The sequence below is a fragment of the Argopecten irradians genome, chromosome 5 (genome assembly GCF_041381155.1).
Source record: "Argopecten irradians isolate NY chromosome 5, Ai_NY, whole genome shotgun sequence".
Classification (NCBI taxonomy): Eukaryota; Metazoa; Mollusca; class Bivalvia; order Pectinida; family Pectinidae; genus Argopecten; species Argopecten irradians.
This window is the reverse complement of record NC_091138.1, coordinates 22462234-22478037: the sequence shown is the minus strand read 5'-3', so window position 1 is coordinate 22478037 and position 15804 is coordinate 22462234. Positions and strand designations below refer to the sequence as shown.

General features: G+C 35.3%; 1 protein-coding gene across 1 annotated transcript; it reads right to left on the bottom strand.

The window, feature by feature from the left end:
• Nucleotides 1-3625: 3625 nt before the first annotated feature.
• On the bottom strand, nt 3626-15775 carry LOC138323237 (coiled-coil domain-containing protein 40-like). Its single transcript, XM_069267667.1, has 21 exons — nt 15723-15775; nt 13577-13646; nt 13239-13353; nt 12842-13069; nt 12598-12702; nt 11899-12164; nt 11467-11550; nt 10963-11182; nt 10476-10633; nt 9931-10071; nt 9609-9712; nt 8982-9225; nt 8321-8503; nt 7689-7934; nt 7017-7230; nt 6558-6727; nt 6200-6291; nt 5734-5922; nt 5281-5401; nt 4663-4821; nt 3626-4422 (listed from the first exon to the last, which is right to left on the bottom strand). Exons 1-21 carry the CDS (start codon nt 15740-15742, stop codon nt 4177-4179), a joined length of 3375 nt encoding a protein of 1124 aa, XP_069123768.1. The 5' UTR covers nt 15743-15775; the 3' UTR covers nt 3626-4176.
• Between the last annotated feature and the right edge of the window lie 29 nt (nt 15776-15804).

Below are 15804 nucleotides of genomic sequence, written 5' to 3'. Positions count from 1 at the left end.
TTTTAAAATTAATCACTTGTCTTTTGTACTGTCATCAAGGTATAATTTGGAGTGTTTTCACACCACCCGACAGAGCTCGAGAAAACACAGTAATGACTCGTTAATTAAAACTATAAAGGGATATTTCACGTCTGTAGTTGGTCATTCCGAAGTTGGTCACACCTGACTGAACACTCAGGACACATGTTGACCGTTACTGACAGTTAGGTGCCCCGAGGGTACAGATTAGATAATGAAACACCCTAACACAGCCTGGGGCGTCATTACAAACCGCTTCACAGGTAACGGTCAGTCTGGACACGTGGCGGCCGTACTGGTCATTGTGTACAAACTGCCATTAGTCAATACAGATCAATCAACAATGTCGAGCCATGTTTTATCAGTGTTTTCACGATCCCACCAGACATGAAATGACAGGTACCTCTGACTCAGGTGTACCCAACACTGAGGTGTTCAGTTCTATACAATCGTGATGGATATCTAATATCTATATACAAACAATGAGGTGTCTAGACTGTAATGTATCAATAACTAAATGAAATCAATCAATCGATTGGAATTCATTATTGATATGCATTATTCATGTCCTCGAATCCTCTGATCTGAAACTATATAATTATTCAAATCAATGTAACGCTGACGTGTGTGTTGTGCAATTAAAGTACGTATATGTTGTGATAATAATAAAGATATTTCGTTGATATAGCGTCGTTTTGCTATTAATATAGTATTACACCACGCACATGTTTATTTAAAACAGTAGAGAAAAAATAGCATAGGGACATACACGTCCTCTCCATTATTGCAATCCAAAGTCAGACGCCTAGAGTAATTGAAACGTAGCAATATTGAATTTTGTCAAGAGGAAATCAGTTCCTATTCAACTAATTTTCAGAACTTGTTTTATTGAGTATTTTTTTTTTACTAAACAGATGACTAATGAATTTAATTAAAAAAAGAATCAAACAAAGGATTAGGTGTAGATGTACATGTATGGTCAAAGTCGTTTTGTATAAGTCATGATAATTTTTTGGTTGTTTAAATGCGATCAATAAATACACCATCAGTATTCATGAATCTCACTGTGGCTGATTGGAAGCGTTGAAAGCATAGTATTAAAGGAGATTAAATTTTGCGGAAATATACATTGGACCGGAAAGTGTATATGTACTATAGTCTATACACGTGCACCATCTACGTTTCTGAGGGTCGTACTAAAATTAAGCAGGATATTGGACTCTCCATATTTCCGTTTGGGGCAAGAAACAGGAACAAGGACGTGACAACATAGCCCATCAATCAAAATTTACAATTATACAAAGCCTTCAAAGGTCTCATGGCCTTGAGGTATAACTGTTACAGCTAATGGTATGTGTAACAAATGTAATCATACGGTAATAATGGGCTTTATGGTATATAAATCATAATAACGAAGCAGAATTTATACTGCAACCAGAGTTGCTGCGTTTGAACGCAATATCTATTTCGTGCGAACGTAATGATGCGTGCGTCGCATGCAATAACTTTCTATTGTTCATGTCCTCTCCCAGCATTTATTATTAATTGTAAAATAATTTCTGCAGACACGTTTTCTTCTAAACATATATACATAAGGCATACAACAAGAACTTTTCAGTGTAGAAGTTCTGTGTTGTATTAAATCTATGTTCAGGCATCAGACACGTTTGTCTGTCCATTTGTCTGATTTTCACGACTTAATTCACCAAACCTTTTGGTTTACAATAGATAACTGAAGAGAAAATAACATACCAAAATTTTCGTCTATGGCAATGATAATGACATTTTTTACGCAGTTTTATCCTGGACGCATAACTAAAAATTCTCCATGGGAAAGCGTTACAGACGTTAAAGTGAAATCCGAGACATCTGTAACGCTTCCGTATGGAGGATGTTGAGTTATTGAATTACCTAATGTTCGTGAAACTCGACTCTGGTACTGATCCACACCTTCTCATGCCAATGAAATTGCAGCCGAAGCCTAGCTCATACATATTATATCGGACACACAGACAGTATGAATTTTAATTAGATGATTTTCAAGATGTTTGTCATAATGGGGCTTATGACGGCACTTTGTTTAGATTGAAAGGAAAATGATCGCTCTTTCCAACGGTAGTAACCGTTTTTATGACGATGTGCTAGAAATGTGTTTTTATAGCCGCTAAAGGTAGGCGGGTTAGAAATTTTGAGTCTGTGAGTTTCCATCCTTCTCGTATATAGTACCATGTAGAGTATGATTTTTACCGTTTTTTTTTCTAGACCTCTTAAACGTCTAGAAATGGTCTTAGGACACTCTGGTGGGTCCATGATTATATAATATGTAACTAATTCTCAGATCCCTGTGATATGACGTGGTACTATAACCTTGTTATGGTTAAAAGCCATTGTTTCCATACCGTAATAATATCATATATGCTGACATTTTGTTTTTGTCACATGTTTGCTACCATCCCGTAGTCAAATATTTCAGCGTTTGTTACTACACGGCCCTATATCAGAAACATATATACATCAAACTAAGCAATTTTACCAGGTTTTCGAAAATCAGACATTCAAAACCTGGAGATTTTTTGTTTTGTTTTACTAGTACACAAGCTAAATTCCACTTTTACAGGGGTTTACAACTGAATCATCCTCGATACTCCAGGGGTTCCGATCACATACGATCTCTACACCCTGGACTATCTCATAGTAAAACTGAAGGCAGTTCAGAAGAAAATATCTGACCAATCACAGGCCTGCAAAGATTTCCTTTGAAGACTACAGAGAGAGCGACGCCCAACTTCAAAGCCACACAGTCAACCACAGTGTGCCGTTATACGGTTCTTTTGATGTACATCAAAGGACTAAATTACCTGTTCTTTCCAGTTGCCTCCAGTTTTACTATGAGAGATCGGAACCCCTAGAGTATCGAGAATGCAACTGAATATACCTGTCCCCTAAAACATATGCACTCACCACCAATGTCACTATTTGAAATTTTATCGGTTATGAGACTTTTGTGAGAAATTTCACAAAGTTTGCATTTTCTTTTCTTTTTCATACCTCGATTTAAAAAAAAAAATTAAAAAAAAAATAGTGACATCAATGCTTACAATTAATTTTATAATCTATTTGATAAAATAAAGTGTGTTTAAATGTACAATTCTAGTGATTTTTCAAGGGATTCTTTCTTTAATCAATAGCAACGTCAATGTTTCTAATGTGACGTCAACGTCGGAGGTTTGTGTCATTAAAAATTCTTTAATGACCTTAGTTCCTAAAACAAGACTTTGATTAAGACATACCGTATTCGACCCAATAAGCGCCCATGTCCCTAAAAGCGCTCCTCCCCCTTTTTGAGGCCTCAATTTCAATTGCTCAGGCACAAATAAGGACCAAAACTACGGTATAAATTTGCAATAATTTTGACTCATTAGCACCTTTTCATTTTTATCATTTTTTTAAGCGCCCTGGGCGCTTATTGGGTCGAATACGGTATATTGATTGGCCATATGTTTGAGCATTGTTACACATTATTGTTAATGTTGTCTATTATATTTCGTCACATGGTTTTGCCTTCAATAATCAATGTTCTATCAAAACACAATTCAAAGTCTTCAAATACATAGACAAGATTTAATTCATATATTTTCATAAGTTAAGCTTTATACAAAATTCACATTTACAACAAACAGTATATATACATTTACAAAAAGCGACAATATTTCACAACTTTTAACATTTTTTGTGATTTTAAAATTAGAGGTTTTTTTATCACAGTCATAAGGATTTCTTAACCAATGGGAAATACATACAGCTCAGTGGTACAACTTTCCCAGTAAAATGTCTCAGCTGATATCTTATACATACGATATGTATCAATAATTCTAAATAGCATACTCTTCTATATATTCATTTTGTTTTCTATTTATGATTAAAATATAAAGAGATGATTTATTTTGCTTTTTAAAATAAAAGAAGAACTTTTTTAAGTTTCCTGTTAAGTAGATACAGAGAACTGTTTATGAACATGAAGATGTATGAAATATATTTCAGCAATAATAATTAGTGAAACTCACCAAACCTAAGAGAGTGGAATGTATTATGAAAGACATTTTAGCAACTGGAATGAAATTAGGAGATATCAACCAATTTATTGACTATAATGCACACCTAGCCTTCGTTACTCTCTGTGCGAGCACTGAGGGCCAATGTGACCCGACGCATGGCAGGTTGTACATGAGGGAACTCCTGGTTCAGTCTATCCACTATAGCACTAAGGGCTTGCATTCGGTCCACCTGCTTCGTACTCTCATTCTCCAGTGATGATTCTGACTTACACAACATTGTGTACTTCCCGTCCTTGGCCTGCTGGAAGTATTTTGTTTTCTGTTGTTTCTCTAGAATCTCAGTCATGTTCTGTAACAGATATACATCAACATCAATAAAGGTAAGCGATGCATATAGTTAGCAAAATTCCAACTCAAAATATTGTTAATATTACAAACTGAATACCAGCCAAATTGAGAATCAGACCAGGTGTTTCTCAAGAACCAGCATTTATTTGTTTCACTGATGACACCAAGTAAGTGAATCTACTATTAGATATAGGTTGTCGTGACAAATGGTACATTATTAGTTTTGATGAAAAATATTTACCTTCTGTTTGACTTCGAGGAGTCCTTCGATTTCCCCATCCATGGAGTCTGAGGCTCCTTGGAGTTGCTGTACATTGACTTGATTCTGTTCTAACTGACTACTCAACTCCAACTGATGATCACGTAACTCTTGGATTTCACCATCACATGAATTGGCCTCCTGGAGAAACAGATATTTCAAACTGAATTAGTCTAGAGCAATGACGAGAAGTGGGATTGATCAGTGAATGACCAGAGCGGATATGTTCCAATGACTGTCACCATGCTGGGTTATTAAAAAATGTGCCTGGTATAAGTGGTGGAGTAAAGTCAGTACCAAGAGTAAAACTAAAACCACTGATAGTGGTCAGTATTTGGCAAATGCTTCACTTGGGATTCCAACTCACAACCCAGAGGTGAAGGCCAAGTGGTAATCTGTCGGGACACTAACTACTCAGCCACCGCAGCCCCAAAATTTCACACATAAGATTAACAAAATGTTTACATGGGCAAAAAGAGAGAATGCCAGAAAACTTCAAATGCAAGAGTCTATAAAATTTCTATCAATTTAATTACTATTTTATTGCCATTTCAAAGTAACATTGTTCCATATACATCAAATATATAACAAACAATGTACCTGGATTGTATGTTTGATTTTCTTTCTCAGTTCAGCCATCTGTCGTTCGAATGTTCCTTTTGTAAGCACATTCTTATTTGTTTTCTGTTGAGCATCTCCTCGTGTGACAATTGTGTCTCTCCTGTTTAACACAATCGTGTTTTATCACCATCAAATTATCATTTTAAAAACAGTCAGAGAATGGATTCATCTTTCTCTCTTATCTATCATTATGTACACACATGTAAAGACTTTATTTACCAAACAATTGTGATATTTCAACAAATCAATATCTGGTTTAAATTGTCATAGATGTGTTTTTTGAGAAGACTTTATTTATTCTTTTTGTTCTTGACACCATTTGACAGGTCTCCAATATGCTGTTAGAGATGTTGCTCTCAGCTACTACACTGATTCATACCCCTTAATACTAAGTCTAGAAACAATAGATAAAACACATGACAAAGTGATTACCGTGATACTGCTTTCTCCATTTCCTGGATCATTTTCTCTTGTTGTTTCATCAGCTGTGTGTGACGTACTGTCATACGGTGAATCTCAGCATTCATAGCCTTGATCTCGCCTTGTCCGACCTCAGAGTCCACCGCTGCCCGAGTCTCACGTGCCAACTGGGTTTTCTTCTCCCATAACATTATCTGGCGTCTACAAAGGAGGTAAGTTAAAATTAACGACTTTCATTGCAAAAATGTTTATCAAATTAAAAGATGGAGTTAGTGGTGGATCATTTATTTGGGCAAGAAGAAATCTTGAATCTCTCCTTGGGACCACGAAAAGAAATATTCTTATTTTGCAGATGATTGCAGCCTCATGGTGAACTGTTAAATATCCATTTAAAAAAATCTATATTCATATAGTTAAGCATAAACTTTGAATCACCCGAGTTGAAAGAATTGATATTATAGTGAAATGTAATACATACTCCGCCTCGACAAGACTGTTTAGCAGTCTTTCCTTCTCCTCCTTGATGGAGTCCAGATTAGCCTGTTTCTCAATTGAGTCTAGTTCAGCTTCCTGAAACATAATGGTAAAAACACTGTTTATCTATCCTTCAGTTATACTCCTTATCACAAATAATAAGTAAACAAATCAATAACTGGACCTTTTAAACAAATCTATGGAAGGAAGTCATCATTCTACCAGACTGGAGAAACTGTAATTATCCTGCAATAAGCACAAGGATAACACATATTAATAGGTTTTATGCAAGCTCAATGCTTATTACATGATACTGACTTATTGGTAGAGAAGTACCCAATAAGCCTATTGAGAGGTCATACCTTGAGTGCCCTGATAAAGTCTTGCTCCAGCAGGATATTATCCTGTTGCAAGTTGGTCTGAATGTTGGTTTCCTTGTGGAGCAGTTGGTTCAGTTTAATCATGTCGTTTTGCATGTTGGTGATGTTACGTTCGATATCATAGGTCTCCCGTCTTTCCTCGTCTATATTTCCTGTAAAAAAAGATATTTAAACATTAATCAAACAATCTTCGGCAATGGTAAATACTGATTAGTATGCATAAAAATTTATTTATATTTATATTTTTTAGTTTTTGAATAATTTTTTTATTCATCTAACTATTAATAAAATATCACTTCAAAAAATTTCAAAGAAAATTAGACCTTGTCACATCTTTAGTACAATAGATCATTTTCTCATGTAAATCTGTATATTAAACCACATGCTATTGAGTACTGAAAACAACAGCGGTGAATTATTCTAAATTGTATCAAATCTTGCCTTGTGTTCTGATCTTTTTCTGAGACAATATTGTCAACTGTTTCTTCAGTTTTTCAACAGATTGTGATTGGCTATCCTTCTCCTTGGTTAGATGGACTAGTTCTGTCTGTTGTCGGAGCCAAAGCTGTTGTAGTTCCGCGATCTCTTGAAGACGGGCCTCAATAGATTTCTGTAGCGAATTGATGTTGATCTCCAGTGGTCCAAGCTCGACACCCTAGAAAAGGGGTACAATAAGATTAAAGAAACATCAATATTCAAGGAGATGGAAGATCATCAATATCCTCCAAAAGATGTATTTAGGCTAATTCAAATATTTTTGACCAGAGAGACCTTGAAATTTATCTCCAGTGGTCCAAGCTCGACACCCTAGAAAAGGGGTACAATAAGATTAAAGAAACATCAATATTCAAGGAGATGGAAGATCATCAATATCCTCCAAAAGATGTATTTACAATAATTCAAATATTTTTGACCAGAGAGACCTACAACATTAAATTTATGACAGGATAACTGAAAAAAATTATTCCTTTGTTATTCCTGATCTACAGTCATCAGAGGAAGAAAAATGTATTAAATTGCTTGAAATCAGATACTTAGCTTAACACTAAGAATGAGACTGTTTCAAAAAGTGTGCACAGGAAGTATTTGAGACCTGCTATGATCCTGACTTACCCCAGCATTGCTGATTAGAACCTCCAGTTTTTTGTTGTACTGATCGATAATATTCTGCTTCCTTTCAATAATTGCATTTCGTTTTACAATCTCAGCCTCACTTCGATTGATGATGTCATTTTTAGCACCGATTTCATCGTCCAACCCTCTCATGATTTTGTCGAGTCTTTCAACTCTTGTCTGGACATTCGAAATTTCTAATGTTTCTGATGATATTGTGTTTTCTACTTCTGCCATTTGTGTCTCCTGCAAATAGAAAAGACATAAATCAATAGTAATTCACTTTATAGAAAACTTTCGCAAACTGATACAAACATAATATAGTAGTATTTGGACTCAATGAGCTTCAAATGTATTTGAAACTTATTCTTAACTATCATTTCATTAAAATATTTACTTATTTTATAAAAAAAAAAAGTGTTTTGGTTACTGAAATGCTGAAAAATATATAGAACAAAAGCATCTGCATTGACAAAGAATGGTAATAAAATTGATTTAAAAGTATTTGAAAAGAATAAAAAAAGCTACTTATTATTGCTCAAATGTAGAAGGTTTTAATGTTCTAATTGCAAGCATGTTGAGATAAAGGGGAGGTAATTCTTTTTCAGTAAATAAGGCCTGTTTTTACTTACAAGTTGTTTGGTGAGTTCCCTCTTTTTAGAGGTGAGTTTACGAGTGTACTGAGAAGCTTTGTCCATGGTCAGCTGACTTCTCATCTTCTCCATAATGGCGTCCTCTAGCTGAACTTTCTCCAAGTATTCTCGTTCTATCTGCTTTCTGAGGGCGTTCAGCTCATTCATACGAAGTGTCTTGTCCTACAAAATTCACATCAGATATTGATTAAAATGTTACATTATTTGGGACTGAAACAGACGTGTATATGATAAAGCTGATGTGATGTCATAATAACAGCATACCTGTACAGGAAGTTTAAAATATTATTATACCATACAAGTATATTTGATAGCTAGCATGTACCAATCCATAACTTATATAATAGCTGACATGTTTACTTTTTATTGCAGATTGCATTCATAACTATCTCAGACTGGTATATTAATTAACACCTCATTTTTTTCCAATGGAAAAAGACAAATGCTAAAATACTGGTAAATAAACTTGCAGAGTAAAAAGACATTTGCTATTTACACATTCATTTTGCATTAATATCTATTTGTGAACACGTGTCTTTAAAAACCTATCATTGTACAAAATTCAAAACATTATTTCAGCTTTCCAAGGTAAATATTAAAGATGGCAAGAAAAATGTTAAAACAAATGTTATCTGCATACCGTAACTGCACGGTTGAGTGCCTGCTCAGTCTCGTGTAACATGCGTGTATATGTCGCATATTCTGCCTTGAGAGCATCGTGTTTGGCCTGGGACTGACTGAGTAGTTTTCTCACTGTCTCAATGTCTCTTTCTGTCTTATTCAATATCAAAGTTAATTTCTCATTCTGCTCTTGTTCCTTGAAAATTGACTTCTTATATCCTTCAATTTCAGTTTCAAGAGATAATACTTTTTGTTGTTGTTGCCTGAAAGATACACAGTGACATGAAAACATGATTTCAAATTTAACAGAAATGTAAAAACATGATTAAAATGCTAAAAGTTTGTATTTGAATTATTGATATATTGTACCTAGAGTTGGCTATAGGAATGTACAATAAAAATCAATGATTGCTAAAAATGTGCCTTTTCAATACCCTTTGAATTTAAATGATTAAATTTTAGTTTCCCTGATGAGTTGCAAAATGATAAAATATCATTAGTGAATCTTGTGTTTGGTTTATTGTATCGTATTGTTAGAAAGTCCTTTTGCACTTTAAACATTTTTTACACTGATTTGATATAGCTCCATAATATTTCTAGCATATGAATTATCTCCCCTTTCCCTATTGTAATTGATCAAACTTACTCTAAAGCTTCCTGCATGGCAGAATGAGCTTCATCTCTCCTCCTCATCCCAATCAGTGAACTGTTCCACTGTTGGAAAAGCTGCTTCTTCTCAAGACCAATCGCCTGTAATGTATAGTTATCAAATGTACAATTATCACACTGTGCAAGTCTCAGTGCCACAATTTTCAACACTTGTATTCTGAATTTTCACTGTTCTACACTTAGCTGAACATTCCTCAGACTGAACGTACATATTTTAAACAAAAATTTACAATTGGCAAGTATTACTAAATTATACTTATCCACACTGTATAACATCCGCGATATTCTGCGATAATTACCTCTATCTCCATATGAGCTTCAGTAAGAGCCTCTTTGGCTGCCAATGTTTCTTCAGTCTGTGCTGTGATCTGAGCCTCGTACATGGCAATCTCCTCCTTCAGTTTGTCAACTCTCTCTACCAGACGATCAACAAACAAATCCTACAACAGTCAAACAACCATTTATCGCCATCAGTGATAAAATGAACTCTATCTGTTAGTGATATCCTAAGAGTTTTCCTTATCATAGTTATCATTAATCATAAAATTCAACCCCTGGGTGTAACAGCTTAAACTGGGTCACAGGAATACATGTCCAGGACCTTTTAATTATGTACTAGCCGATTATGGTACAGGAAATTCTAACATATATATTGATTGTAAAAATATGTCCAAGGTATTTCTAATAATTTCCTAATTTTTAGCATCAAAACTAGATAATTAACATTTTATATCACTTTTATTTGATATTTCATTGCTGTGAGAAATCTTCAATAACAATGTGATATTGATAAATATTGACTATGTTTAGGTTTTTATTCCATACATACGGAATCTTTGTTTACCTGTTTTTGTTTTTCTATCTCTGACTTGGCTACTTCAGTCTCTGCTTTCTCAGCTGCCCTTCTCATTATAGCAATATCAGACCTCACATCTTCCTTTGCATTTTGCATGTAAAACAGACGAAGGGCTAGGTTCTCCACTTCACTCTGGAGTTCAGAATCTGTGGAGGACAAAACATGTATCATCATATAGAGACAATACACTTATTAACCTTATACTCTGCAGCTCTGAATATATGGGAGACTAGATGGTATATCAAATAAAATAGATGGACAATACAGCTATAAACTTTTACACTCTGTATAGCTAAGAATACGTGTAGAACAAAACAAACTTCTGGTAGTTAAATACAAACAGATGGATAGTATTTTTCATTTTATTCTGGAGCTCAGAATATGTGGAGGACAAAGATGTCATTGATATGATTTTATTCTTGAATTAAGTTGTTTTAATATTGGAAAGAAATCAGACATCATTCATAATACACACATTTCTTTTTCTCCTTGTTGACGGTTGTCTGAGAATCTTTGTACATTGATCTAACATCCAGGAGCTGTTGCTCTTCCTGAATTCGTGCTTGAGCTAGTTGGGAGTATTCATCATGGTTTTTCTCCAACATCATCTGGTAACGTGCCAGTTCCTGCTGGACACCATACAACTCCACTCCAAGATCTTCTCTCTCTTTCTTACGATTCCTTAATGCCTCTTCCTATAAAATAAAACACAAACACTTAGTATGTGTCAAACCAGTAACTACTACAAATTACCTTCATCATGATAAGTAAACTTATACTTAGATGTAAAATATTTTATTGAATTCTGCATGATTCATCTGAATATTTCATTAGCTGGAATTGGTTTAATATCAAACTTACTCTATTTCACCTACTGGGTCCCTAGAAAATTGTTTTTTTTTATACTTCACAAAAGTAAGAATTTCAAGATAGGCTCTTGATTTATTAGTGAAATATGGACAAAGTTATAAATACTTACCAGTTCTCTCAGCTCCAAGGATACTTTCTCATTTTGTTTGTTCAGGTGGGATTTCAAAGCATTTTGGAACCTTTGCATCAATGGCTGAAATAATGTACAAATCGTGTCATTAGAATCAAATTTTATAAAATGTATAGGCTATAATTATCATAAGTAAATACATACATTCCATGTTTAAAAACCATGAAAACAATTTTGATAAATATTTTATTGAAATTTTCTTTTTGAGCCATCAGGTTTTTTCCAGATGTGTCCAATAAATAGTATGATACTTCTCCAGCAATAGATAAGACCAACAAAACATTAAAATCAGGAACAGAACTGCATCTGTATAAAAAAGGTCATTTGAGTGAAGAGTCTGTAATTGACCTTATTATATAAAGGCAGGTTAATTTGATTATACAAAATGTACCAATATTAACTGAAGCTTACATGGTCAGGATCAAGGACAACCATATCTCCCTCCTCATCGCTTCCTTCAGATCCTCCTTCATCAACATCCTCCATTTCTTCTTCATCATCCTCATCACCATCACTGTCGCCCCCACCATCGCCACCATCACCTCCGTCACCTCCACCTGCAGCAATAGGATGGCGAGTGAGAGCTCCATAGTCTGTGGTTGGGGCCTGTAGTGATGGAGGCATTGGAGCCTCGTAGGAGTATGTTGGTAATGGTTCAGCTGGGGCACCAGGTCCTCCTAATCAAATGTCAATTATGAAATATTATATACCAACCATCACCAGTACATATATCCTGATACAGTATATACACACTTAATACCCTAAGGTATTGACATCCACTTGGCTTCATGTCAATATTACTGACATAATAGGTAAGTTTTGTTCCATTCATATGTATTTTAATAATTGACATCCACTAGGCTTCATGTCAGTTTTACTGACATAATAGGTAAGTTTTGTTCCATTCATATGTATTTTAATAATGTTCCAACTGAAGTAATTACTTTTCAAAATATTAAAATCAAGTATTTTCACCTGAATACAGAAGTTCAAAAATTCACCATGTCAATATTCTTTTGTCTGATGGACTCATATTAATCCCAATTCAAATCTGTATTCTAAATATACATGAATCAAATTCATAATACATGGCATAAACAAGATTCTCACCCTCTGCAGTTTGTGGAGGAGCTGTAAGGCCATGTTGTGGTGAAGCCAGTTCTTCCCCTTGAACTTGTGGTTCTTGAACAGTCTCTACTTGCTGGTCAGGTTCAGCTGTAAACAAAACATCATACTGGAGAGTTAAAAATTTCATCAAATTATAATGATATATCACCATTCAAAAATGATAAGGAAACAATATACTCTTTACAAAATTGACAAAACACATAAACATTTCCTTGTATAAACTTACGTTTAGCACTAGTTGGTCGTGACTTAGATCTGGCACTGGTTGGCCTTGACCCTGCCTTTGATGCCGGTCTGGCAGCAGATGTAGGACGACTGCCAATTTGAGATGGCGGTTTCTGTCCAGAACCAGGCCGTGTGGCTGAAGGTGGTCTCTCTCCTGTAGCTGAAGCTCTCCCGCTGCCAGCAGGAGAGGCAGGCTTGGCTGATGTCGGACGGGAACCTGCTTTTGATCCTATACAATGCAGAACAAAAACAGAATGAAAAATATCTCTTTTAATTCACTAGTACAAGGCCGTGAAATTCTATTAAGAGGTATCTCTGGCTTATTTTTATTTGTGTCATTATTTGTGCCATTTAGACCCAAATATATATATATGCAATAAAAAGTCATCTATCAATACCTGGCCTGGCTGAAGTGGGGCGAGATCCCGGCTTCCCTGAGGCAGGCCGGACTGGCTCTGTTGTTTCTTGTTGTGTAGCGGGAGCCGCTGTCTGTTCCATGTCACCAGTGTCAAACTGTCAATAGACGAATCATAATATCATTGAGTGAGACACCAAACATGATGTTATTACAATATTGAATGTTCTCAGTTTTATTGTATTCTATACAACCTAACAAATCCTTTGGTCGGAAATTTTAAAAAGCATTTTGCAAATTCAGAGGCCAATTAATGTAAACACTTACCAATTTTTCAGTTAATATGACATTGTGTGTGTTGACAATCTTTATGGTACTCACCTCTTGCAAAGCTTTTACTGTTGCATCGGACACAACATTTTCGAGGCCAGGTTTTTCCCCAGAAGGTGGTCTGTTGTGAAAAAAGTAAGATTTATTATATGTTTTTTTTAATAATGATTATAAAAAGTAACAGAGTGTAACTGTTTGATAAATTATCTCTACCAAGCTGCTGGTCAGCGACGGATTCTTGCCCAATAACAATTCTTTCCATCACATATGTGTTACATTGTGTATTTGTAAGATTACCTGGAAATTTTCAAACTAGTTGTTAAGTGGAGACTTACATGGTACTTAGTGCTTTCAAACAGAAGATGACTTTATCATTGAAATTTATGTATACAATACACAATAAGGTAGGAATTGAAAACCTGCCAGTATTCTCCAGCAAAGTGATAAAGTGCAGCTACTCTACTGGCAGGCAACCAGATCTCGCCAAGTACCAATTCTCGCCAGCACATGAATAAATTTGTGTAAACACACATGAATTTTAAGATTTTTTTTGTGGAGTTCCACATGGAAGTATCTTTTATCTGAAAATTTACTTTATTGAGGTTAATTGCATGGTAAACGTAGATACACAGGCAATGGTGAGAATTGGTACTCTGCGAGAACTGGTCGACTGCTAGTAGTATTATATCAGGTTTACAATGGGACTCATACATGTACCTCGTGATACCCGATAACGTTTGTGCGGGACTATTGTTTCTATTGGAGATGGAATGGCGTCAAATGACGTTATCGTGGGAGAACGTTATTTCAGCGGGAAGATTACAAAGAGTTACGTTCCATCACCACTGGAGATACTAGTCCCGCACAAACGTTATGAGGTATCATATGGTATGGTCAAGTGCCCTAAATTTGTCAGGGACCTGTTTTCGTCATGTTTACAATTTTGCTAATATCTCATGAACTGTTGCGTGATTTCATAAAGAGTGTCGTCTGCCAAAGCAGATTTGATCAAGGAAGATTGGTCTTGCTTAAAAGTGAGTGTGTATTATAACCAAGTGATTTTATAAATACAATGTGAATGTAGCAATATACCCCAAAATGAAGCTATTTTCTTAAGTCAATTTTAAATGAAACTTCAAAACAATACTGTCAGCATTTGACTGTCCGTGTGCACTGATCAGCAGCATGTCAACAAAGTACCGGAAGTCACGTTTCTGATCATAAGATTCATTGCCCAATTTTTGGGTTATTACAAATTATATTGACGATTCAACTTACCTGAAATTTTTGGTGCGGTACTGTTGTGAACATAACGTTATTCTATGCAAATAGAGGTTTTCGCCACTTTCCATAACCAATAGGTTTAAAGATTTAAAATCGATGTAACTACAAGAAATTTTCAGCTGTAATACGATCTCACATGTGCCTGCTGCTCATCATTTATTTGGAATGACCTCAATTTGCGTAGTAAGCGAAGCAGCCCCCCTGACGAAAATAGGTCCCTATTGTGTCGGCCATCACCTAGTGACCGGTGGTTAGAAATCTTCTGTACCGCGATAGGTAAATAACGAATTGATAGACAACTTGTTGTACAAAGATAAGGTAAAATATTATATATTTGTGTTGATAAAACTGGTACATTTTATTTCTTGGTGGTTTGTTGATATCCGAGGGTATATATTTGATTACCCTGACCAATATTGGTCCTCCAAGGGTACATGAATTACTCCCATTAATTTTTTGAGTTTACTAAAATGACATTCATATGTAGCTATATATGTATTACAGAGTGCTGAGTATAACGTTAGCTTTTAATCTCATACAATCATATACATGCAACTACCATTGCTGTTCTGCAACCCTCTTATAGTGGGAGAGGGGTGGGGGGCAGACAGAGTCACAGATAAGGTTGGTTACCGTCTCGTCTTCGTTTATTACATTTAGTACACAGCGTAGGACAGGTCGAATGGAGTATAAAATATTCAGTGGATAACTGCTAAAGAGCGAAAGTTGAAAATTATTCTTTGTTCACTGAGGAATTTTAAGACGGTTCCATTAACGGCTAAATAAAATAAGATTTATGACGAGAATGTATTTCTTTTCAGTGAAACACAGCGAATACATTATTGAAATCTGTAATGCAATGACGATTGCGTGCCGAAAACTTTATAATTTCACATAGCTAAATATTATTTACCTCTCTTCTTGGTCTGCCATGTTGTTTGTTGCTAAGCAGGAAATAACATTACAGGGTATTGTGGGTATTTTTCATTCGATCT

What these genes read in the sequence shown, in the direction of transcription:
- LOC138323237 (XM_069267667.1), bottom strand. Translation starts at nt 15,742, where the DNA reads ATGGCAGACCAAGAAGAGAG. An exon ending in CCTTGGAGCTGAGAGAACTG is followed by an intron (nt 11,183 to 11,466) that starts GTAAGTATTTAT and finishes TTTATTTTATAG; the next exon opens with GAAGAGGCATTAAGGAATCG. An exon ending in ATGGAGAAAGCAGTATCACG is followed by an intron (nt 5,402 to 5,733) that starts GTAATCACTTTG and finishes TGTGTTAAACAG; the next exon opens with GAGAGACACAATTGTCACAC.